The sequence below is a fragment of the Nansenia antarctica genome, assembly GCF_963989245.1.
Source record: "Nansenia antarctica genome assembly, chromosome: 1".
In the NCBI taxonomy this organism is placed as follows: Eukaryota; Metazoa; Chordata; class Actinopteri; order Argentiniformes; family Microstomatidae; genus Nansenia; species Nansenia antarctica.
The window spans coordinates 7,005,194-7,030,153 of record NC_137674.1 but is presented as its reverse complement, the minus strand read 5'-3'; the positions used below and the strand labels follow the sequence as shown (position 1 = coordinate 7,030,153).

At 43.8% G+C, this 24,960-nt stretch overlaps 1 protein-coding gene across 1 annotated transcript in view; it reads left to right on the top strand.

The window, feature by feature from the left end:
• The window catches only part of pde10a (phosphodiesterase 10A), a gene marked incomplete at both ends in the record, with an annotated part of 60,239 nt that overhangs the window by 14,670 nt on the left and 20,609 nt on the right, over window positions 1-24,960 (top strand). Inside the window, one exon of the mRNA XM_080550385.1 lies at window positions 17,829-17,960. Coding sequence (XP_080406511.1) covers window positions 17,829-17,960 — 132 coding nt within the window. The remainder of the gene's footprint in view (window positions 1-17,828; window positions 17,961-24,960) is intronic.

The following is a 24,960-nucleotide window of genomic DNA, read 5'->3' as shown; positions in this document are numbered from 1 at the left end:
TACATGGTGGTGAGTAACATCTCTATTCATGTCAATAATGGCTTGTGCGTATTTAATGTTGGCTATGATGACTGCTTTATCCTAAATCCTAATCCTTGACGAGTATAAAAGGTTTGAAATGAAACAAACATGGTTGTAAACTATCTAAATAAGTAGATATTGTATTGTCTATCAGCAGCACAGCATGTGAGCGCATTTCTTGCAATATATCGGTGCGTGCGTGTCGCGCAGTTAGAATAGTAGCCTACATCATTATAAAAGGCCTCGCATATCTCCCAAACGGCCCTGTTGGTGAGAATGCAGTCCTCATTGAAGAGATGTTCATTTTACACTACTGCACACACGATTAAACATGTTATGTTGATATTCTATGTAGATATTATATTCTTCTTTATCCACGATTTTGCTTTAAATATTCTCACATATTGTCCCATTTTATTTGACCAGTTATCTTTACCAAGTCTCCTCATTCTTCGGACAGGAGACAGAATAAAGTGGAGAGATAGTCGTCATCTATTTGTTAAAAATAGATTCGCGCGAACACACGCGCGCACACACACACACACACACACACACACGCACGCACGCACGCACGCACGCACACACGCACGCACACACACACACACACACACGCACACGCACACGCACACGCACGCACACACACAGTGCGTGCTGACGTCAAGAGTGCATCAAAAGTGTCCGTCACTGCGGCAGCATTCTCATAGGTGTAGCCAGTAGTGTTTTGTGAATGTGGAAATAAATGTTCTATATAATGACTTTATTCCTCTCTGTCGTGAAGCTGGTCCGAACCTCATATGTTTTGCAACGAACGCTTAGCAGGGCAATGTTTGGCTGCATGTGTTACATGTGGGGCAAAATGCAACTCTAATTGGAGAAAATGATCAGAATGTCATTCCCATAAGCTATTACTGTTCAGGTCACTGAAACGTTGCACGGCACATCGTGAGCTTAGAATGATAAGGAATGATCTCCGTTTAGGGTAGTTCAGAGATATTGAGCGTCAACATTTTTACATTCCATTATGTTTTGTGAGATGGAACCTTTGTATTTTATCAATTACTAACTAAAAAATGGCAACATTTAAAAAATAACACCACACATCTCCGAGGACAGCAGCATTCGCGCTAAACATCAGCCCGTCTCCGGGGAGTAGCTGGCGGGGGCATGTGGCTCAGCCCTCTTTATGCAGCGACACCCAGGGACATCAGGGTCCCTCCCGTCTGTACACTCCCATCTCTCTGTACACTCCCATCTCTCTGTACACTCCCATCTCTCTGTGCCCTAGCCCTCTTCCTCCTCCCATCTCTCTGTGCCCTAGCCCCTCTCCCTCCCGTCTGTACACTCCCATCTCTCTGTGCCCTAGCCCTCTCCCTCCTCTTCCTCCTCCCATCTCTCTGTGCCCTAGCCCTCTTCCTCCTCTTCCTCCTCCCATCTCTCTGTGCCCTAGCCCTCTTCCTCCTCTTCCTCCTCCCATCTCTCTGTGCCCTAGCCCTCTTCCTCCTCTTCCTCCTCCCATCTCTCTGTGCCCTAGCCCTCTCCCTCCTCTTCCTCCTCCCATCTCTCTGTGCCCTAGCCCTCTCCCTCCTCTTCCTCCTCCCATCTCTCTGTGCCCTAGCCCTCTTCCTCCTCCCATCTCTCTGTGCCCTAGCGCTCTCCCTCCTCTTCCTCCTCCCATCTCTCTGTGCCCTAGCCCTCTTCCTCCTCTTCCTCCTCCCATCTCTCTGTGCCCTAGCCCTCTCCCTCCTCTCCCTCCTCCCATCTCTCTGTGCCCCAGCCCCCCTAGCCCTCTCCCTCCTCCCATCTCTCTGTGCCCCAGCCCCCCTAGCCCTCTTCCTCCTCCCATCAATCTGTGCCCTAGCCCTCTCCCTCCTCGTCCTCCTCCCATCTCTCTGTGCCCTAGCCCTCTTCCTCCTCTTCCTCCTCCCATCTCTCTGTGCCCTAGCCCTCTCCCTCCTCTCCCTCCTCCCATCTCTCTGTGCCCCAGCCCTCTTCCTCCTCCCATCTCTCTGTGCCCTAGCCCTCTTCCTCCTCCCATCTCTCTGTGCCCTAGCCCCTCTCCCTCCTCTTCCTCCTCCCATCTCTCTGTGCCCTAGCCCTCTCCCTCCTCCCATCTCTCTGTGCCCTAGCCCCTCTCCCTCCTCTTCCTCCTCCCATCTCTCTGTGCCCTAGCCCTCTCCCTCCTCTTCCTCCTCCCATCTCTCTGTGCCCTAGCCCTCTTCCTCCTCCCATCTCTCTGTGCCCTAGCCCTCTTCCTCCTCCCATCTCTCTGTGCCCTAGCCCTCTCCCTCCTCTTCCTCCTCCCATCTCTCTGTGCCCTAGCCCTCTCCCTCCTCTCCCTCCTCCCATCTCTCTGTGCCCTAGCCCTCTTCCTCCTCTCGCACATTCACATTCACAGAGCTGCTGCCACGCCGAGGAGGCGGGCCGACGTTTCACTCCACAGTATCGGTGAATGGGGGCAGATCGCTGCTCTCGCCTCTAACCGTGCTCACCCTACCCTGTCCCACGGAGGAAGAGCTCCAGAGGCACGGACACTTCCCTAATCCCCACGCATTATTCTGGACGAACCATTTCATTCGCAGCAGCGGGACCGCCCGTCGCAGGGGTTTCAGCAGAGGTGCGTCTTTCTCCATAGCGTCTCCCTCCTTGCGCTCCACAACCAGACATGGAAGATGGTCCGTCTTCCACAAGCTGTTTTAGAAGGTTAACGGACTGTTTTCTGGGTACAAGTAAGTACTTTTTATTCATTCATTATAGGGTTTAAGGTGTTAAGCATCATCTAAGCCTAAATATGCCAAATGCATTTACCATATTACTCCAGAACATAGGCAATCAAGTGATTTATTATAAAGTTGATCCTCAAACTTGTGTGTTTCTGTACTACGATTTAGTGACTGCACTGTGCCATTTTGTTGTTGTCAGTCAAGACATACTCAACGATAAGAAATGGTTAGAATATGATTTATTGTTATCGTTTAGTTTTATTTTGAATTGAGAATAACCCATCTTCATTTACAAATGACAAACGACACAACTGTAAGGATGGGGGCTTAATAGAAGGAGAACTCTTTTTGATGCCAGAATTATTAGATAACAAAGTCCTTTCTCGAGTTTCAAAACATTATTTTTCTTTCCTGGAGTCAATTGAAAGGAGTTCCCTTACCGGATGAGTACACTACGTTTTGTCTATGCAGAAGTCCGACTAGGGATTTTCGTGTGCATTCCTTGCTACAATGTGTGGCTATTGCTCTCGAGTTGCAGTGTGTTGTCATTGATAGACTCTGTTGGGTGGGTTTGTGATGAATATTGCATTGAATGTGTTAGTTAGAGCATCTTAACTTATATCAATAATAGCCTATGTGTGTCGTGCACCTCCTTGAGTCTTTTGCTACATGGAAGTGTTGACTGGAGTAGTCACACATGTTCTGCAAACACTGAATGATTTCTATATGGAGACTTTGTGAACTAATATACCCTATATACTGTATGCAAGTGTATTGTAGCGAAACGGCAGGGGAGCTCGCCCCAAGCGGGTCTCGAACCCCTGTCTCCCGCTTACTAAGCGGTGGCGCTAACCGCAGTGCCCAGAGCTTTTAACACTAGAACAGCCATGGGAGGGGTCATTTGACCTCTGTGAGTAAAGCATAGTGTTATATCTTTGCACTCGATCAAATTTCAGGACCCTCCTTTCATGACTTGTCCTAGATATGTGCATTCTACCACCCAGTATCCTTCCTTTTTCTAAATCGCATCAGGATAAGCTAGTAAGAAGCTATTTTGCAGTTTTTCTGTGTAGGAGGCTGGCTAATTTACAAGCAGCCAACTAGTGGTCGTTGTGTGTAAGTAGCAGCTTGAGCATTGTAAAAGAGGGGGTCAGAGATAGGACTTTTAGTAGGTAAAAAGGTTCTGTTGTTAACGGGCCTCATACAGGTTCGTTACACTATCCCCTCCTTCCGGGAGAGCGTGCCCTCATGCTTCACTGTACCAAGTCCCTCACGTGGACACACCTCTCCAATGGCCTTCACTGTCGCCATGATCCCACCACTGCCTCCAATGCAGCGAAACGGCAGGGGAACCGCAACCGGGCCTGAACCCAGATCTCTCGCTTACCAACCAGCTGGTCGCGCTAACCGCAATGCCAAAGGAGTTAACCCAGTTGGCCTTATACAACTTCACAGTATTATGTAAATGAATTGAGGTTTAAATGCTCAGGTAGCCTATTACCTCTCATTGACAACTTGTTGATGAGAACTCCCCCCAATACATCAGGTAACATATCTGACACATTCTGGTGATGACGAGACGGGCATTGTCTTGCATGAAAGATAATGCACAATGTATACCAACTGTACCATGTTTTAGAAATCATCATAAATAGTTGTAGCACTTTGCATACAGTCTATCATTATTGAGATTTTCTAGGATTATAACTGAGCAATTGCACAACCTGTAACTGATGCAGTTAGGGATGATCCATTGGTTTCATACAAACACAGCTACTGTGAAATATCAAGTAGGCCTGGCATACCTTTTGATTGTTATTATAACACTTTGTTACAGTCAAGCTTTCTGGGTGTGTTTTCAGACACAGTTATTCAGTAATACTAGTTACTAGACCCAATCCAGGTGTAGGATACTCACCCATGGTGTTTTTTTATGTGTAGGCATGGTGTAAATAAGTGATTGAAACGGTTCATAGATAACCTGGAACCATATGAGTGTTAAAGTAGTTTGCCCTTCGCAGCATGCCGTGGTGATAAATAGTTATTGACCAGTGTACCGTGAATAACTACGCTATTAATATATAGTGAGTACATAGTTATTAACCGGTGTGAGGTGAAGGGTTGTTCTATTTAGACGTATCAGGAAGGAGTCGTTTTTAAGGCTTAGAGAAACATTGACACATTTAATTTTTAATGCTGCTTTTCTAAAAAATCACTGACAATCAATTTATCAGATCTGAATTTCAGATTATCCTGACACACTTTGCCTGCCCTCTCACAAGAGGACTTTTTAGGCGTGGGTTGAGCTCTCACACATTGATTTATTGAGTTGGTGAACTGGTGTTGAAATATGTCACGCAAAAAGAGTATTTTTAGGGAGTTGGGGTGTAGTTCTGCATCAAGTCAAGAAACAAAGGTTTTGCATCTTCAGTTTTCTGTGTAACTTGTGTGGACAACGAGGCTACTCACCATACAGTACCATTGAATGTTTATTATGTGTACAACAACTTAAGTCAGTGGACAAAAACTATGTATTTTATTATAGTCCATTTTTCACTCTTTATTCTATTAAATTCAGTTCAAGTCAATTCAATTATATTCTATTTCTGAAAGTCACATTTAGTTATTTTATTTAATAATTTTATTCAATTTTGATTGATGACCTTGTGCAGTGCAGTGTGTACGCAGATCAGGTGTAAGCAAAGTGCAGTCTATTCATCTATCCAAATGTGCCCATATAAGAAGTTGTATTGAACCTTTTTCTGCTCATCATGATTATAGCTGTGACAATGATCATACTTACTGTTGTAGTGATCTTTTAAATAGTACATATTCAGTACAATAACCGCCCCCCCATCATCATCATTGTCTATCCCCACTTGGAGCTTCCCCCTGAAACAGCTGCAGTCAACTCTGAGGGTCATGGCTGTGGGGGGAATGTTCGACTCTTTATATCAGGGCTTCTTAAAGTCCGGACTACGGATCGGACGGCTAATGAACACGGACCCAGGCCACACCTCGTGTTATGAATACAATACGTTATGAAGTGGTGATCTTAGAATTATAAGGTTCTATCTCCGTTTAGGGCAGTTCAGAGATATTGAGCGTCAAAGTTTTTACATTCCATTATGTTTTGTGAGATGGAACCTTTGTATTTTATTAATTACTAACTCAAAAATGTCAACATTTTAAAAATAACACCACACAGGCATTAATAAACACCTAATGGATCAGATTATGTAAAAAAACTCAATTTTGACAAAAATGGAGATAGAACCTTATAATTCTAACGTCACGAAGTGTAACGTTTTCTATTTTGAAATACATTTTGAGAAAGAACATGTTTAGTGACGTTGAATATAGGCTACAGTGTAGGTGGAGAGATCATTGACAGCGATCCTGCCCCCAGATGAATGTGCTTTTAATAATGTGGCTCATTTCCCTATCGTTGACATCGTTGTCATAGCGACATGAACTGCTGGAGAAAGTGTCGTGTGTTGTTGCTCCTGAGTTCACACTGCTGCCCCTGTGGCTAAGGCTACGGCTGCGTTCGTAAATGTGCCCTGAGAGCGCCGGAGCGCACGCTGGGTTAAACGTCATAAAGGGACCAAGTAATTTGATTGGACAAGAGGCATTCCATGAGTGCTGATCAGATTTCCAGAGCGAATTTTACGAACGCAACCAAAGTTGGTTAATAGCGCCTGTCTAGTTAGTAAACCGGAGATTGTGGTTCAAATCCCGGCAGAGCCTTGTATGAAAAAGGTTTGTTTTGCAACATTAAACAGAACACAGCCACAGTTAATTTTAACCTGGCAAGCTGGTTAGAAAGTAAAGAATATATTATTACATATAGCTGAAATGTTTTTCATTAGAACAAGCTTGATTTCTTGCTATTTGCTTGCTAACCATGAGTAGGATTGATTTGCATCCTTTATAAAGGCAAGCTTTTCTGGTTCATGTTTTCTTGTCATATTACATTTGTGTTTTGATTTATTATTTTAATACATAACATATTAAATATCCGAAATTGCCCAGAATGGTCCCACCACTAGGCTTGAAGGTCTTGACTGTCTTGAACTTAAGTGTAATAATGTTGCTTAAAAGTTATTTGTGAGCTGATTAAACGTTATTTTGTTGTCACCTGTCGTTCCGGACTTCTGACCTTGAAAAAAAATCAGATGCGGAGCTTTGAGAACCCCAGCTTTATATGTTTGTTATAGATTTTGCTCTCTTTTGCACATCTGATTATCTGCTCAAAATACGTCTGATAACTGCTGAAAGATTGAGTGGAGGTCACAACTTTTTTGATTGGACATAACTTTATTAGGAAACACCTCCCTTTAAAAAAAAAAATATAACTTCTTATAGAACATTATCCTAAAGTGTGTGTGTGTGTGTGTGTGTGTGTGTGTGTGTGTGTGTGTGTGTGTGTGTTTGTGTGTGTGTGTGTGTGTGTGTGTGTGTGTGTGTGTGCGTGCATGCTGCAGTTAGAGGTGTATGTGTGTGTGTGTGTGTGTGTGTGTGTGCATGCTGCAGTTAGAGGTGTGTGTGTGTGTGTGTGTGTGTGTGTGTGTGTGTGTGTGTGTGTGTGTGTGTGTGTGTGTGTGTGTGTGTGCCCTAGTGAAGGTCAGTGTGCTGGAGGTCACTTTAGGTCAGCAATAATATGATCTGACAGGCATTTTCTTACCCTATTGGACATCTAGGAAGCTCTTAACCCAATGAAGAAGGCAGCATTGTCAAGCAGGAAGTCTTCATGCTGGATATTTCCCGCCCTGCTGAATTGCCATTTAATCATAAAGTAGTAGTGAGTCACCCTCAGTGAAATAAGTCCTTCAATATGGTATGATTTAATATGTTGGTATTGCAGAATGCTTGATGATTGAATGCTTGTGAATTCCAACTTCTATGTACAATAGACAGGATGCACATTTGTCTGGTAAAGTTATTTACATAGTTTCTGTAATTAGACAGAGCTGATTATATAATACGTGTTAACTTAGAATACAAAAAATACTATGAACAAAAGACACTCGCAGACGGATCATGTTTGGTCCTAAACCCATAGATGTGGATGATTTGGACCGCCTTAGTGTTAGTTCATCATGAACTATCATTCATGTTTTTTTTTAATGGTAAATGGACTGCACTTATATAGTGCCTTTATCCAAAGTGTTTTACAACGGCCTCTCATTCACCCATTCATGCACACATTCACACACCAATTTGGGGTTCAGTGTGTTGCCCAAGGACACTTCGACATGTGGCCAGCCGGGGCTCGAACCGCCGATCTGCCGAACCTTGCGATCTTTAGACGGCGGCTCGACCTCCTGCGCCACAGCCGCCCCATTTCATGGTTTGGGTCGTGCGGCTGAAGAAATGTTCCTCATGTTGAGTCTTGCTGTCCGTTCACCCTCTAGTAGTGACTTGCTGTTGTGAGTTGAAAACAGGGGGGGGGGGGGGAAGCCCCATTGCTCTTTACTACTTGTCCTTGTGTCAGGTCTGGTAAAAGAGCGGTGGTGGAGAGGAGGATGGAGGATCTGGCCTTCTCATTACTGGGTCCCCACTAGCCTCTGTGGTGGCTGCAGAGTTCACTGTAGATATCTCTCCAGATGTAGACGAGGGAACATTATCAGTTTAGTGCCGTAGCCTCTGGGGAGTGGAGCAGGCCCACATCAAACACTCCTGTTCCATTTCTTCAAGAGGGCAGATGAAGGAGCAGCCAGCTGTAGCTGAGACCCACAATTCAAGCCACACAGCGGTCAATTACCTTATCATAGCTTAAACAGGTTTGATTTGTTGTTTTAAAACTGTAATTCGATACACATGACAGACAGGGAGATCTCTAAACCCCACCCCAACAACTCCTGCACTCCTGGATGAAGCAGCAAGTTGTTTCTTCAGACCAAAAACCCGTTGGCACAGATTGTCTTTCATTTAACGTCGGTTGGTCTTAGGAAAAACTATTGTTCCTTAGTTGATTCTGAATTGACCTCATCTGTGTGACTCTTAACCAGAGTAAGAGTTGTGCACTTTGCCTATGACTGCATTGTAGACCGCCGAACAAGGGACATGCCTTATCTGCATCTCAGCCTGACATTTATAGCCCTTACCCTTTACATCTAATGACCTGGACCATAAGAGTGGAAATAATGCAAATTACATTTCCATGGAAATCAGTGTGTGTGTGTGTGTGTGTGTGTGTGTGTGTGTGTGTGTTGTACAGCGTTATTTGCTTACACTGTGTATGTGTGTGTATGAGCTGTGAGCTGGCATGTTTGTGTAAGGGTGTTTGCTTGCACCATGTGTCTGGGTCTAAGGCGTGTTGTGTGAGTGAAATTGGCACCGAGAGGTCAGAACAAAACAGCGTGTCTTTATAAGCACTTATTATGCTTAACAAATCGATAAAGTAAGTGATTGTCCCACAAACCTGATACTTCAGAAATGTGTGGTTACTGTTGTCGGACCAGAACCCTTGTGCTGTAATGAGATCCACTGAAGACTACCACTTGCAATTTAAGGTGACATTACAGGTGGTAGATTTTTTTAATTTATTTTTGCACAAATGAATACATACCTATTCTAATTTCTATGGGGACACACTTGTATCGGGGAGACGCAACAACACACATGAACACACACACACACACACACACACACACACACACACACAACGGTATAGTATAAGGAAGAGTGAAGAGTGATCTTCAACCTTCTCTTTTTCTTCCTCTTCCCTACTTTCTGTATGTCAGTGTTGGACGCCGTGCTCCAGCCCTCCCATAGATAAGATAAGAACCACATGCTCTTCCCACCTCCTGGCAAGGGAGTCCCAGGCAGACCTGCTGACGCACGCACCAGGCCCCCTCCCCCTCCCCGCCTCATTCTCAGCCTCATGTCAGGAAAGTGAAAAGTAGTACCTTGGCAGCTTGCCCTTAACACTCAGCCAGGAGGAGAGCGCGGCGCAGGAGAAGTGGCCTTTCCCTTTTTCTCTCTCGTGTGTGCATTTATTTATCTATCTGTGGTCGGGGGGGAAAGTTCTGCTCACTGAACATCTGCACTGTTGGGCTTGACCTCTGTCTCTGACATCACTTCTCTCATCCTTAAATGGAGTTTATCACTACTATCCTCCAAAATGTCTAAACTCGAACAACATAGCAAATAAAAACACATCTGACAATGTGTGGACTTATTTAGGGAATTAGAGAAGCGATTGTATTATCTGACTGGGGCTGAGGCTATTGTGTGGCAGCTGCTTTTAAGGCGAGCAATGCTGTTGTAGCCAGTGGTTTACCAATTTCGGATTCCTATTAAACCATAAAATAAATACTTTTTACACTTTTTTTTATTGGATTCATTATTTGGCATAATATGTGTTATCATTTTCTGATGTGTATAATCAATTGAGTGACTTGTCTTGAGTTTAAAAGTTCACCAGAGAGTGAAGGAAAGTCGTGAGCTTAGAATTATAAAGTTCTGTCTCTGTTTAGTTCAGAGATATTGAGCGTCAACGTTTTTACATTCCATTATGTTTTGCGAGATGGAACCTTTGTATTTGATGAATTACTAACTAAAACATTTCAACATTTTAAAAATAACACCATTTTGACCAAAAATGGAGATAAGAACCATATAATTCTAACGTCACAAAGTGTAGACAGAGTGTGGTTGGTGAGTGGAGAGGCTGTGTGACTTCCGGGGCATTCAGCCAGTCCTCTGGTCCCTGGAGGGTCGCTGCTCTTTCACTCAAACGTCGGTTGGACGGGTGATGAAAGTCAGACATCCTGAGGGACCGCTGACAGGGTAGCGTCGACCCAGAAAAGAAAAGAGAGGCCCATTGTAAAAATAAGGACAGACATATGAATGACGTACTTGCCGAAATTAGGGCTTGTTTGAATCAGTGTGTTTTTCCTTCTCTCTGTTTTCCCATAGTAGCTAATACATGTTTTAGTGACAGATAGTGATGTACAAGCCCGGATTATCCAGATATTGCATCAGGTGATCATGTATAAAAAAAGAGGGGGTTAATCCGGGCCTGGCGATGTGTACTGGGTTCTCTCATGTTAGTGAACATGTGGACCTTTACCTAAATATAATTGATTGGATAGCAGACTTCAATATGAGGAGACATTTATAAATATTTATATCCATCATGTTATCTCAGTTCTATTTCTGGCATGGCCATTGGTTATCTGCTGGTCTTGTCTCGGGCCTGGCGGAGCTTGGAGGAGAGACTCAGACACACATGCTGACCTCCACACACCGTGAGTATGGCCGCCTCATTGTCAACTGTTATGCAACAATGCGTCATTGAGCGAACTCAGGCCCTAGGTTTTTACACAGGAAACCCATGGCTGAGAGACGTCTGCCAAGAGGGCTTTAGCTTGACACAAACATATACAAATGCTAGTACTAAATACTCCCTGCATGCTGTCAATACAGCATATTCAACTAAACGAGTGGCTTGCTAATCCATTGAAAAGCATTAATCAGAAACATACAGTAGAATGTAGGTTTAAAGAGCTGCTGCTGTTATTTGGCTAGATGAAAGAGACACACGGGAGACTGAACATATTTGTGTGTAAAATAAACAGTACAGTGAACAGAGGGTCATATAAAGAAATTCAGCAAATTGGAGGATCACTGACCCAGTTGTCCCAACCAAAGCATGAGAATGTCAAGATGCCTAGAATCCGTTGTGGATATGTGTCTTTTTTTGGCTAATCACATTCCTATTGGATGACTAAGAGTATTTTATGGTGCAAGGATGAGGACTGTGTGTGCGTGTGTGTGTGTGTGTGTGTGTGTGTGTGTGTGTGTGTGTGTGTGTGTGTGTGTGTGTGTGTGTGTGTGTGTGTGTGTGTGTGTGCTGAGGGTTTCAAATCCAAGATTTTGTCTTGTCTTCGTTCAACATTACATAGCATGGCCATTTGAATGCTTAAATATTACTATTGCAACCTTTTCAAACATTTGGAATGATTTCCAGTAAGTTTTCCCCCTTGTGGGTGTATTACAATGACGCTATTGCTTGTTGGTGTCAGTGGCCCTAGAGGAAAAGGAAAATGCTATTGAGGTCTTTGACCAAAACCAGGTCAAGCCGTTGACCAAGACCTGCCTTCACCACAGTGGGCTGAACTCAAACTCTCTCCCCTGAGTGACCACATGTGGTCCCCCCAGAGGTTCACCATCGGGGACCACAGCAGCTGGGGCAGTGTGTTACGGATCTGACCGCGCCTTTGATTGGCTGCCTTTGTTCACGGCCCAGGAGACTGACGCACATCCCACAGTTCTGAGTGTCACTGTGGTCACATGAGCTTGAGCTGTGTCTAATTTGTTTTCAAAAAAGGGGAAAGACTTTAAGGTTAACAGAAAAACAACAGGAATGCTTGTAATGTACTGGACAAAACCCTATCAATCACCATCATTCTGGAATGATGCCTTTTGGGCCAAACCGAGGCTTCCTTCCAGAGGATGGTTTTTCCGTAGCTCCGTATGAACACTGTTGGTGATGAGAGGGATCAGGGGATGCATCGGACTGATTCTCGGTTTCCATCCCAGGCCATTTCCACGGTAACAGAATGACCCTGGGTCTAGTTCTTTTTTTTCTTTTTTTTTACTTTCAAACATATGCCAAACAAAAACGTTTGATAGCTAAGTTTGTTATCCACAAGAACTACTTCTAACAATTCAGACTGAAAATAAAAAACACATTGACTTTAAGAACTGTGCAACTTCAAAGTTCAATAATGGATGACCCTAAAATCTCCCTGTTTGTTTGTTTTAATGTAACCATGTATCCCACATAAATCTGTTCTAAATATCTGCTTCAAATAAAGATACAGTATGTCTGCAGAAAGAGTGGGTGTTAGTTATCATATTATACGTTGAGTTGTACATGTCTCTTGTGGAGATACAGTAAGTGAAGTGGATTTACATCCGGTAACAGAATGACAAAAAGGGTCCCTTAAATAAGCGCATCATTTCTGGATTTGAATGTCATTCTTTACATGATGTAGACAACATATGGAGACAAAGGCAGACATATGCAATAGACACTCTCATTAAGGTGATAGTGTTTTTTATTAATTTATTTATAAAATAGGTGTAAGCTTGTCATGTGCAGACACATACAGAGACACCCAATCTGTTCCAAGTTTGCCTCAGTTATCCTCTGCACAATGAAAACGTTCTTTATTGTCTAATGGTGTGAGAAGGATCTTAAGAGTCTGTCTTAGGGACACCACACCATATGTGTCAGTGCACATTTTAATGACGAAGATACATCCGTTTATGTTGTAGAAGTGTGCAACATGCATGTCGTCATTTCCAATCTAAATGACTTGCACTACATATTTGTGTGATGTGCTGTCTTTGCTTTCCCCCGCTGTACTCAACAACGATGAAGTCTCTCTTTATTGGAGCATAAGATGAGGATGTTGATGTAGTAGTTAACTCCTACTGTATGATTTCACACTGTTTTTCATCTATCCCTGCGGAAGAACCCTTTTGGAATCCTTTTAAGTGACATGTAGAACCCATATAGAACCCTCTGTGAAAAGGGTTCTACACGGAAACCGAAAGGGATAGCCGAGGAACCCTTTTAGGTTCAATTACATTACCAAACAATCATTTATTAATTCATAAACTATATTCCAGTAAAAACACTACAAAGATAGTGGTGTCTATAGGTCTGTTAACTCTATGAAAATATGAATAGTTTTCAATAACAGAATGACCTGTAGACTGGGCAATGACTCTTAAGCTTACAGAAGCCAAACCGTGTCCTAAAAACTAAATATAAGTGTCGATATTAGTTGACTGGGGTCTATACTTGAACATGATTGAGATTTAATGTGTTTCTAAACATGTTTAAATACTTTTTCTGGTAAATTCTTCTTAGATGCTTTTCCATATTATGTTTGACCAGAAGTCAAAGTCTTTGCTTATCCTTATTCTTATGATGGGTGATGGTTGAGAAATGTATTTCTCACTTCATTTCCCAAAAAATATAGACTCTTAGCTTTCATTTGACGCACAATTTGATATGCTTTGATGAATTTCACATTTTGGTCGTCATGAGTCCTTTTAGGGAGATGCACCCAGAATTTCAGAAAGTACCTGTCCAGAAGTATTTGAGCTGCCACTATGCTCCAGAGGAATCAACAAGGATGAGGTTGCTGTCTTTGTTAAAATTATTTTATTATGATGGATAAAGTATGCATATTACAATGTGTGTCATCTGTATCTGGGCCCTAACTTGTCTGGCCTTTTTTTTTTTTACACATTTTCTCAAAGCTGTCTTTGTTGTATAATTAAAAATGGAAAATATACTCCCAATAAATCTCTCTTTGTCTCGGCAACTTCATAAAAATAGTGTTCTTCAAAGAACACAGCATCATGCCTTCAGCTCTTCTCTTAGAAATAACGGATTGAAAACTATCTTATGATAATTGCCGAGATGGTGGGCGAAGTGGGAACGAAGTTGGCAGCTTGGAGGCATGTGTACTTTGTGGTGTGAGGCTGGAGTCGCAGATTGTTGTGATACCCGTGCCATGTGATTTGCTGGGGAACTTTGATGATGTTGCATGTGATCTGGCCACTGATATTTGGTTGCTATTTAAAGAATATAAGTGCCCAATTGTATGAAAGGCTCTGGGGCGTACATGGGAGTTGGTGTGGGGTTGGTTAGGTGTTCTAGAATCGGCGGGGTAAAACTGAGTTAGGTTTGAGAGGGTGAGCGAGTCAGTCAGGGTTCGTAGAGGGACAGCAGTAGCACTAGGGTTCTGCTTTGTTTTAGTGGTTGGGGAAATGAAAATGAGGCGTGGCAAAAAAAGGAAAACACCTAGACAGTTGTCCTCTTAGCTTTAATGATATTAGAATGTTTATCGTGCATCTGCACCAACCCATAGCTAGCCTCTGTAACTAGCCTAGATAAGGTGGTCCATATTATTGGGAGAGCATCCTCTCAGATCAGAGGTTGCTCTGTATTCAGTGAAAGACATTTGTGTCATAAAAGAGCTTGACTACACCACCTGGTGGAGATTGGAGCGCCAGGACTTTTGACTCAGGTTCGATTTAAGGATGACCTGTAGGGAACCACAGTGACCAGAAACACAACGAGGCAGATTCTCCGAAAACTGGGAACTCCCACTCTCCGGTCAGCTAGAATCTATAGCACAAAGAAATATGGGACAGTGCAAATGCATTTCTTTTCATCAACATAAACCCATCCATCCTTTAAAAGCAGTGTATCTTTCCTTTAAAAGCAGTGTATCGTTTCTTTAAAAGCAGTGTATCGTTTCTTTAAAAGCAGTGTATCATGGTTTGACAATAGAGAGTCTTGAATTTAAAAGCCAGCAATAGTGATCCAAGTGAGTTACAGGAGTTACAGGGGCGGCTGTGGCGCAGGAGGTAGAGCCGGCGTCTAATGACCGCAAGGTTAGCAGATCAGCGGTCAGCAGGTCAGCGGTTCGAACCCCGGCGAGGTCGAGGTGTCCTTGTGCAAGACACCCCCATATTGCTCCCAATGAGCGGGCTGGCGCCTTGCATGGTAGCTTGCCGCCATTGGTGTGTGAATGGGTGAATTAGAGGCCATTGTAAAGCACTTTGGAATAAGGCGCTAAAGTCAGTCCATTTACCATTTAGGATTCTAGCCCAGGTTTTCTCTGGTGATCCGTGGATGACGCTTCAATGCTCCCCTCCTTGTAATCCTCGCCTCAGTCAGCCTGCTGCTTGAGCTCCGTCCATGTCGTCGTCCCAAGTCACCCTGCCCTTTGCTCATTACCGCAGCCTCGAAATACACATTTCAATCAGTCGTTCACCAACGGAAATACACCAGGCAGAAATCACTTCATTGTTCTCACGTGGGGTGAGGGGGTTTTGCGCTCACGAGAGGGTTATGATTGCAAGTTGCGATGTTCTCGATCCACCCTTTGGTTCTGCTTCTCAGGCTTCGGCTATGCTCCTATCGTATGCACACAGTGACACTCCAAACAAAATGAGATCATGCTTAAGAAATGCATGCAAAATATACACAATAAAACGGATGAGGGCAAGCCATTTCCTGGTAGAACCTTTACATGGTTATGAATGGATGTTGTCATGACACTAGCACAGCTCTTGTTGTGTATTTACAGACAGTTTTTTGTGGTTCAAACAGCACCATATTCATAATTTGCTTTGATGTAATTTACAATTTCAGAGGTTCACTTACACAATACATATACCTGTACAGTGTGCAGTCTTATTTAGTATTGTGAACTTGCCTGTTTTGTATCTCAAACAGGACAAAGTTGTAAGGGTCTATCTTTTTTTTCTCCCTTTTTCTCCCTCTTTGTGTGTCTCTGTGTACCTTTTAGCTCCCCCACCCCACCCCACCCCACGCCTCTCTGATTTATGAAGCTGTACGCTCTGCCTATGTGCGTCAGCACTGGCTGGGAGTCTCGTGAGACGTTCTGCTCATGAAGAGTCTCGTGTCTGGACAGCGTCAGTCGACAGTACCCCCTCCCTCCCTCCTCCATGTGCCTGCCCGAGGAGCTCTTATCCCCTCACTTCTCAGACAGACACACAAAGCAAACACTATCACTATGTATCATCTTATCTGACTTGGAGTCTGTACTTTAAGTTGAAATACGTTTTTTCTGGTGGAAACCAGCCAGGTGGACTGTGGCTAAAGCTTTTATAAGACTACATAGAAGTGGCCCGTCTCACACATCTGGCTTGGTTTGGTTTTAGTGATGAAAGAATATAGCCTTTGCCATTCTTTTGTCTTTTGTTGTTTGTTGATGTCCTAAACAGTCTGTAGCCTTCCGCTTAGAGTCATGTGGGCTACCAGACAGAGACCCCACTCACACGTCCTCCGCTTTCTCTCCATCTGTCTTACTTGGGGCGTGTGTGTGTGTGGTGTGTGTGTGTGTGTGTGTGTGTGTGTGTGTGTGTGTGTGTGTGTGTCTGTCTTACTTGGGGCATGTATGTGTGTGTGTGTGTGTGTGTGTGTTTGTGTGTGTGTGTGTGTGTGTGTGTCTGTCTTACTTGGTGTGTGTGTGTGGTGTGTGTGTGTGTGTGTGTGTGTGTGTGGTGTGTGGTGTGTGTGTGTGTGTGTGTGTGTGTGTGAGAGGACAGAACACATGCCTTCCAGCTGTGTATCCTTCTGCGGTTCATACATAAAGGGAGTCTACAGATGCTCCTAATATCCAGGCGTCTTGTGAGAATATGGTATAAAAGTGTTTAGGACTGCCCATTTTACTTGGAACGTCCTACAATTGCTATCCTTCAACCATGATACTGTATCTTATCTGATTGAAATAAACCGTTTGTCGTGTGTAGTGCTTAATAGTGTCATATTTACATGCACTCTGTCTTTGGTTCATCTGTATTATGTTAGCTATAACATCACATCCATCCAGTGATTGATCATACTGTAGCTCTCAGGGTTTCTTGAGTAGCTAAGTCACAGATGCAGTCACTTGATAGTGTTTGTTTTGAGAGACATGGGACATGACCGCCACTTCACTAACCTAATCTTCATAGCCTCCATCTCCATAATGAAAAGGAACCATTCCTCCTCCATGTTTTGGATTACCCATCAAGGCCTCTGATGATTACCCATGATGCAGCCTGTCAGTGAAGTGTGGTGCCCCATTGGATAGTACAGACGCCAACGGGTACATTAAAAAACATGTTACCTGATGGCTTTGCAAATGGCTGTTTTCCCTGACAACAAAGACAATAAACAGCAGCACTTAGCGAGCTCTCAAGAACCTAATTGCCTATTAAGCACAATCGAGTCCTTCTTTGCCTTCCTCTGCCGTCCCTGGAGATACAACGCTACAGTAAACACTTAGCTAGTCGTGCTCCCTAGGAGCTCCCAGCCTGCACCGCTCCCCACCGCCACCACTGTCACAATCACCCTACTGTGGAGAAATAAAAGTCATGAATAATCATGACGAATACTGTCAAACTAATTGACCAAAATTGCATTTGAAATAGCCAATACTGTAATAATAGCTAATATTGACTTTCTCTGTCAGTGAAAAGCAAATAAATAAAGAGAATGACATTGCGTGACGTTGCATGTTCCCTCTCGTTGTGCAGGTCTGACAGATGAGAAAGTGAAGGCCTACCTCTCCCTGCACCCCCAGATGCTGGATGAGTTTGTGTCTGAGAGCGTGAGTGCAGAGACGGTGGACAGATGGCTGAGCAGGAAGAACAGCAGCAGGCTTGCAGGTAAAATCACTTGGTCACGTGGCCTGGGGTGGTCCAGTGGTCTAGCACCGCGGTCTACAGTGCACACATATGCCCATGTCGGCATGGGTTCGAATCTGGCCCATGCCCTGCTGACATGCCCTCTCTCCTTATTCTCCTGTCTATCTTCACTGTATCTGTCAAAAATATGAGTGGGACTGCCCCACTCAGAAAAAATAACTTTAAAAGAAAAAAAATCACTTGGTCACCATCTTAGTGGAGCATGGGTGCTGGATGGAATTGTGAAAGGGCTGTAAAATAACATTTGTAGTGATAGTTATACTATTTTTGTCTCTAAGTGGACAAAGGTCTAAATCAAATTTAGTTTTGCCACATGTGCTGCACACATCAATGTTTTAAACATTAAGGAAGGTAAGGTATGTGGAAGAGTTGAAATGCTGTGTGAGAAGTTTTGTTTGTCCGAATGAAAAGATGTCCAGCTCTCTCAATTGAGAGATGTCATGCATCTTGTAATGAGAAAATATCTGATTTTGAGATTTCTGTCTGTCTTTTTTCCACTACAGTTGATAAGTAGGCTGTAGCACCCAAAGACTAAATATATTTTTGAACAGTAGAACATGCCAGAATTAAAATATATGTAGGTTTCATCTGAATAACGAAGCTTCTGAATATTTTCATTTTTGAATAGCTGACTATACAGTATATGATATATTTTATACCCACTTACCATATGGCATGATCAGGCGTATAGTAAAGGGAGTTACAGTAAACTTATCAAGGGGGACTGATTCCATGTTACGTTTTGCAAGAATGAAAAAAAGCAAGCTCAACCTGTGGGTGAACATTTCCACCCATTTTCAGTGCAAATCATTAATTCAGTGTCATGTATGTCTGCTTAAAAAGAACCAGAAAGAAAGAGAGGTAGAGAGGGCCTGTCGGGTCTTTGCAGGTCATTAGACGCTTCTGAGCAGGCCAAGTTGAGTCTGCGCTCCACACAGCGGCCTGCTTCACAGACCAACCACATCCATCAAGGGCCCACAGGGCTGGCACATGGCCCAGTTCAGCTGCTGACGTCAGAACCGACCTCCAAGGACATGCAGCGGGCTGAAGGAGGGTGGGGGTGGGGGGGTGTGCTGGGGTAGGGGGGGGTGGGGGAGTGGGGGGTTGTGGAGCGTAGAGGAGAGCTGGTGGTGGAGGGATTTCTCACATTTCTAAGCTGCTTTTTGCATTGAGGCCTGCAGAGCAAGCAGACAGCCCAGGAGCCCAGTAACACCAGGTGATGATGGGTGGAATCCTCTGGCAGGCTTTGTAGGGAGGGAAAAGCCTGGTTCAGACAAAGCTCCACACCTCTCTGTCACCTCATTCTGAACCAGAGATATCGGGAATTCATCCCGTCAATGAAATCAGTAAATTATCCTGGTCAGACGTAAAAAAAAATCTGTCCAATCATACAATCAGATAATGTCAGGCGTGCTACTGTCGTTGGCTACTGTTAAGAGACGATATGTTGATTATTTATTTGGTTATGTTGGTTGTATACCAATATTGGTTATATACTTGGTTATAATAGTCATACAATCATTGTATATTCAAGTGACACAGGCAACCTATATTTATAAACATGCAGATAAGCCATAGCCAGACGACAATGTTCTATGATACAATAAAATAAACTAATAATTCGAGCAGTGCTTTTGAGGGAAGCTATTTTCTTTTTGTCTAACATGATTCTGTGAGACACACAGACAGACGTGCAGTGCCGGTGCAGAGATAAAGACGGGCTCAGGGAACACATTCACATGGTAAGCCCAAGGCTCCACGGGAACAGAAAGACGGCGGCTCTTGGCTCTTGTGCTTCTGTGTGTCTCTCGTCAGCACTATCACATGAGACCTGGAACTAAAGTCCCCTAAATAGACAAAGGTCAACCATTATATCTACGACGAACAGCCGCCCTGTTTGTCTTCAACGCCAACTGTTAAAGCCTGTCTGCAAGATTTACAGTCATCACAAAACATATTTCATTGATAATAATTATATTAATTAGAGATGCGCCGATCCGATACGGTGCGTTGGTATTGGGCTGATATTGGCTTAAAATGATGGATTGGGAATCTGAGATAGGGGATGCGATTTACACTTTTTTTTTTTTTTTGGGGGGGGATCAAAGTTCAGTACCCAGTATCCCATATGTATACCCCTTGATAATGGTGAACATGACTTTTAAATTCCTAAATTAGAGGAGTTGTCATTGTTGTGATTCATTGATGAAAGAATGCCTTAAGCCCAATTTATGCTTCTGCATAAAATCGAAGGCGTAGGCTACGCCGTTGCTTGCGTAGGCCCGCAGCCTACGCCGTAGGCTACGCCGTAGATTGATGCGCACCTCTCCAAAAATGTAACTACGCGGCAGTGCCTACGCAACCGTAAGCACTGTGATTGGTCTGCTTGGTAGCACATGATTCCGATATGATTCCGACTCTCTCGTAGGCCAAACTGCAAGAAAAATCGCGATTATGCCACTATGAGTACACCGTTCCAACGGAGCGGATCAACGCCACGCAGAAGTATAAATTAGGAGAGCCCTTGCGTATGCTACGGCGTAGCCGTGCGTAAATTCGACGCAGAAGCATAAATTGGGCTTTAGTGCTTACATAGCAGGTCATGGGTATATAGGAGAGGTAGGGAGCCACAGGCACAGTGAGAGAGGGGGCAGAGGGAGAAAGATTGATTCCCAGTTTATCCTGTTGGAAGAGGGAGCTATTAAGAACAATACGAGTGTTGAAATGCTAGCCAAATGGGTCCAAGATGAATGCCTCTGTTTGTCTACAGGCATAATTGCAAGTCAGTTTGTCATATTGTGCCTTATCAAGTTGTTTGCATGCAACAGGTGTCAAATCCTGGTCGTCAGAGCTCCATGTTCGTATACTCTTGACTTTTCAGAATCCAGGCAAGGTTACACATCATGTGAGATTATGACGCAGCACTACTTCTGTTCCATATTCATACGGCAGAATGAATAAATTATATCTAAAAATACCCAATGTCGTTCGTTATTTATGGCAATCATCTGATGATACTGTATACTGTAGCCTTTGCCTTCAATGTGACACAATCATTTAAAAGTACAACACATTTCTCCTACTTTCTCTTGATGTAATTATATAAATATATTTTTAAATAAACATTTACCATGTGTATATACTATGCTTTATCAAGCATTCAGTCTTTTTGGTAGTTCAAGATGGGAGGTGATGTCCCAGTGGCCAGTATAGGTACTGAAGCTGCTGTCCACAGAAGAGAGAGAGGCGGCTGTCAGCCGGGCCTTATGAAAACATGAGCAATCAGCTTGACAGCCCTCTTATTATGCCACAGATCTCTCTGGGAGGTTGGCTTTGCGTCATAATGGCAATATCTTTTAAACTCCACTTCCTGTGGTGGTGTAAGACCTCTGGGACTGGCCCACTTGACCCCCCCCCCCCCCCCCCCTCCCCCCATCCTCATTTTAGCCCTCTCTGTCCAGCCGTGAACTGTGTTCTGAGAGTAACCCACTTCTTATTTCATTTTATCGTTATTTTATGTTTGTTTGTTTTTTGAGTGGACAGTGGTTAAACCAGACCATCATCTGCAACAGCAGACTGAAGGAATCTGAATGGAGAAGAAATGGTGGTTGACCTTAGAGGGAGAGTGTCCATTTACCGTAGGTTTTGTTACTGAAAGATGTATGAATTCACTGCAATGTAAGTCGCTTTGGATAAAAGCGTCAGCTAAATGGCATACATTATTATTATTATTATTATTAGTAGTAGTAGTAGTAGTAGTAGTAGTAGTAGTAGTAGTAGTAGTAGTAGTATTATATATGCAAAATTCAGCATTGTTTCATCTTGGAAACAGAGATGAAACGTATTTGACCTATGGTCTTTTACTATGACCTCTGACCTCTCAGACCCCGGTGTCATGTGACCTCTCAGACCCCGGTGTCATGTGACCTCTCAGACCCCGGTGTCATGTGACCTCTGTGGTGCTGTCTATTAGTGTTGCTGCATACGTTGCTGCTTCCAGGAAGTAGTCACTCTCTCCGGCTAGCCCTTTGGTCATTGGTCATGTGATGCCTAACTCATTCTGCTACCGCTGCACTCACCATCTGCCTCGGACTACAGACCTCATACAGCACATTATATAACTGTGTGTGTGTGTGTGTGTGTGTGTGTGTGTGTGTGTTTGTGTGTGTGTGTGTGTGTGTGTTGTACAGGGTTGTTTGCTTACAGTGTGTGTATGAGCTGTGAGCTTGATGTCTGTCTGTCTGTGTCTGTCTGTCTGTCTGTCTGTCTGTCTGTCTGTCTGTCTGTCTGTCTGTCTGTGTCTGTCTGTCTGTCTGTCTGTCTGTCTGTCTGTCTGTGCATTAGAGTGGGTGTTTGCATGTGTCTAATGTTGACTGTCTGATAGTTGGGTAATTCCATGTCAAATCAAGAAGTCACATCCACCATCACAGAGTGTTCTGAAATGGTTTCTGTAGTTAGAAAAGGATATGGGAAGTATTTCTGCATCATTATTTTGTTGAAATCCCTCAGAACAAAGCTAGTTGATCGTATCCAAATTGGCCATTTTCATTTTGTGGGATTCAATAGATTATAATGTTTTCACGGCCAAAAAGTGGAAAGTTCTAGAGTGGCTAAGTCATCTCCAATTTAACATGCATTTCTAGGAGTCCCCCTGGGGTCACATGGTAGAAAAAAATATTTGATGTGTGAATCTGTTCCCTCGGTTTAGTAATTCGTTAGCGTTAGGGTTAGGGTTACCCTAACGAATAAGCATAGAAGCATGAATAAAAAGCTACATTTATTTAATTTATGCAATGGTACAAAAACTGGCAAAATAAATGAAAAACTGCTGGTACACACTCGGTATTCGGTATTCGGCCAAGTGTTTCCCTAATTTCGGTTTCAGCTTCGGCCAAGAATCTTCATTTCGGTGCATCGCTACTGGTTATCTATGGTTGTTTTTATGTGGTCCTGGTAATCCTAAACCACACGTTAGGTTTATTGAGATTCATGCCTAATATTCATTTGTGTAGGTAGGTGCGTCCCAGTGCGTCTGTTTAGTGAAGACTTCTGTCGTCTGTGGTTAATGACAGGAAGAGAAAGGAGAGAGTGACTGACATTCACAGTTAGAAAGGACTTTAGAAGTAGAATTGTCTCATTTTGATGTGCTGCCAACAGAAACGGTTCTGGAAGAAGTGCCCCTCCTCTGTGAAAGTTAATCCTGGAATGAGAAAACATGGCAAAGGCGATGAATGATGTATGTCACAGGGATACGTACTGTACTTCATCAGGATTTAGATTCTGTTCCTCTAAGAAACATAAAGCATGTTGGATTAGACTGCCCCTGTCCCTCTGACGTAAACCATAAACCCAGTGACACCTCTCCATTTTCAAGCATTGTCAAGAATGGAGATATGGTAGATGGAGATAGTACCGTAGTTATGGTAACTAACAGCAAATGTGACATCTTCTTATCCATCTTATTAAATGTCATGTATTTCAGTTCTAGTGAACCACTGCACTATGACCACAGTAGGTAGGTCCAATGAAACATCACACCTGAGTGCTGTGTAGGATAGCTACGGTGCTGTAAGTAAGGTGTGATCTTCTCACTACGGCTGTGACTAACGAGGACCCCCAGGCCCCACTGACGTCTGTGTCCCCCCCACCCTTCTCCCGCCTAGCGTCCCGCTGGCCCTGTTTACTTCACACGACACACTGTCAGGAGGTAATTAATAAATCCCAAACTATCCGCTGTTCTCCCTCCTGAGGCCCTTCACTGCTTGGCTGTGTCCTCCACCACACCTCACTCTCTCTCTCGCACGCACACACACACACACACACACACACAGACACACACACAGAGACGCACACACACACGCATACACACACGCACACACACACACACACACACACACACACACACAGACGCACGCACACACAGACGCACGCACACACAGACGCACGCACGCACGCACGCACACACGCGCACACGCACGCGCACGCGCACGCACACGCACACACACACACACACACACGCACACGCACACGCACACGCACACACACACACACACACACACACACGCACACACACACACACACACACACACACACGCACACACACAGTCTTGTTGTGATTCACAACCCAGTCGCCCAGACTGTCTGTTGCTCTGCAGCCCTACAGACCCCGGCCATAAAAGAGAGAGAGAGAGAGATGTGGATGAGGGGTCATAATACCCTATAAATCAATAACAGTAGAGGATACACTATGCTAGTGTGCTGCTCGCCTTGGGCTGGGAACTCAGTCAAATTCATTTGAGTGTCACACTCTATTGCATTTTCCAATATCAGTACAAGTTCTTTCATTTGGCCCTGTTTTAGTTTTTTTACTTTTACTCTGTATCTGTTGTATGAATTTGTCATTTGAGTTATTGACACTTGTCGATACTCGTGTCAATGCGTTCTATGAAGACGCAGGATCTCCTCACTCATATTTGTAATTTCTTCAGTAAAATGTGCTAAATTTGATTACTGAACTCTTTCATCTAAAGATAAAGACCCATCTCGGCCCCGAGGCCCTGAATTGCATTTGATCAGCTCAAGTTACAGATGCTCTCTATTGAGTGAGCCTTTTTCTCGTGGCTGATGTCAACATGGTCTTAATCAAGGCCAGCTCCCAGGAAAACAAGCACCGACAACACTGTGTCCTCCTCCTGTCTGTGATGCCTGCAGTGAGGCGGTCAGGTAGAAGGTGTTCTGTCCCTAGGAGGAGGCCTGAACGAGATCACATCAAGCCTCTCTTGACTAGACGGTCATAGGTCTAATGTCCTAATAGGATTAATGTCCTAAATCCACACATCTATGCCCACTACATCCGACTGATCTTCTCAAGGTGGACATGATGTTTTTTTTTATTTTGGTCAGTAGAAAACTGTCCCAAAGGTGTCCCAATCTACGGTGATAGGAGAGGGTAGTAGTCTGG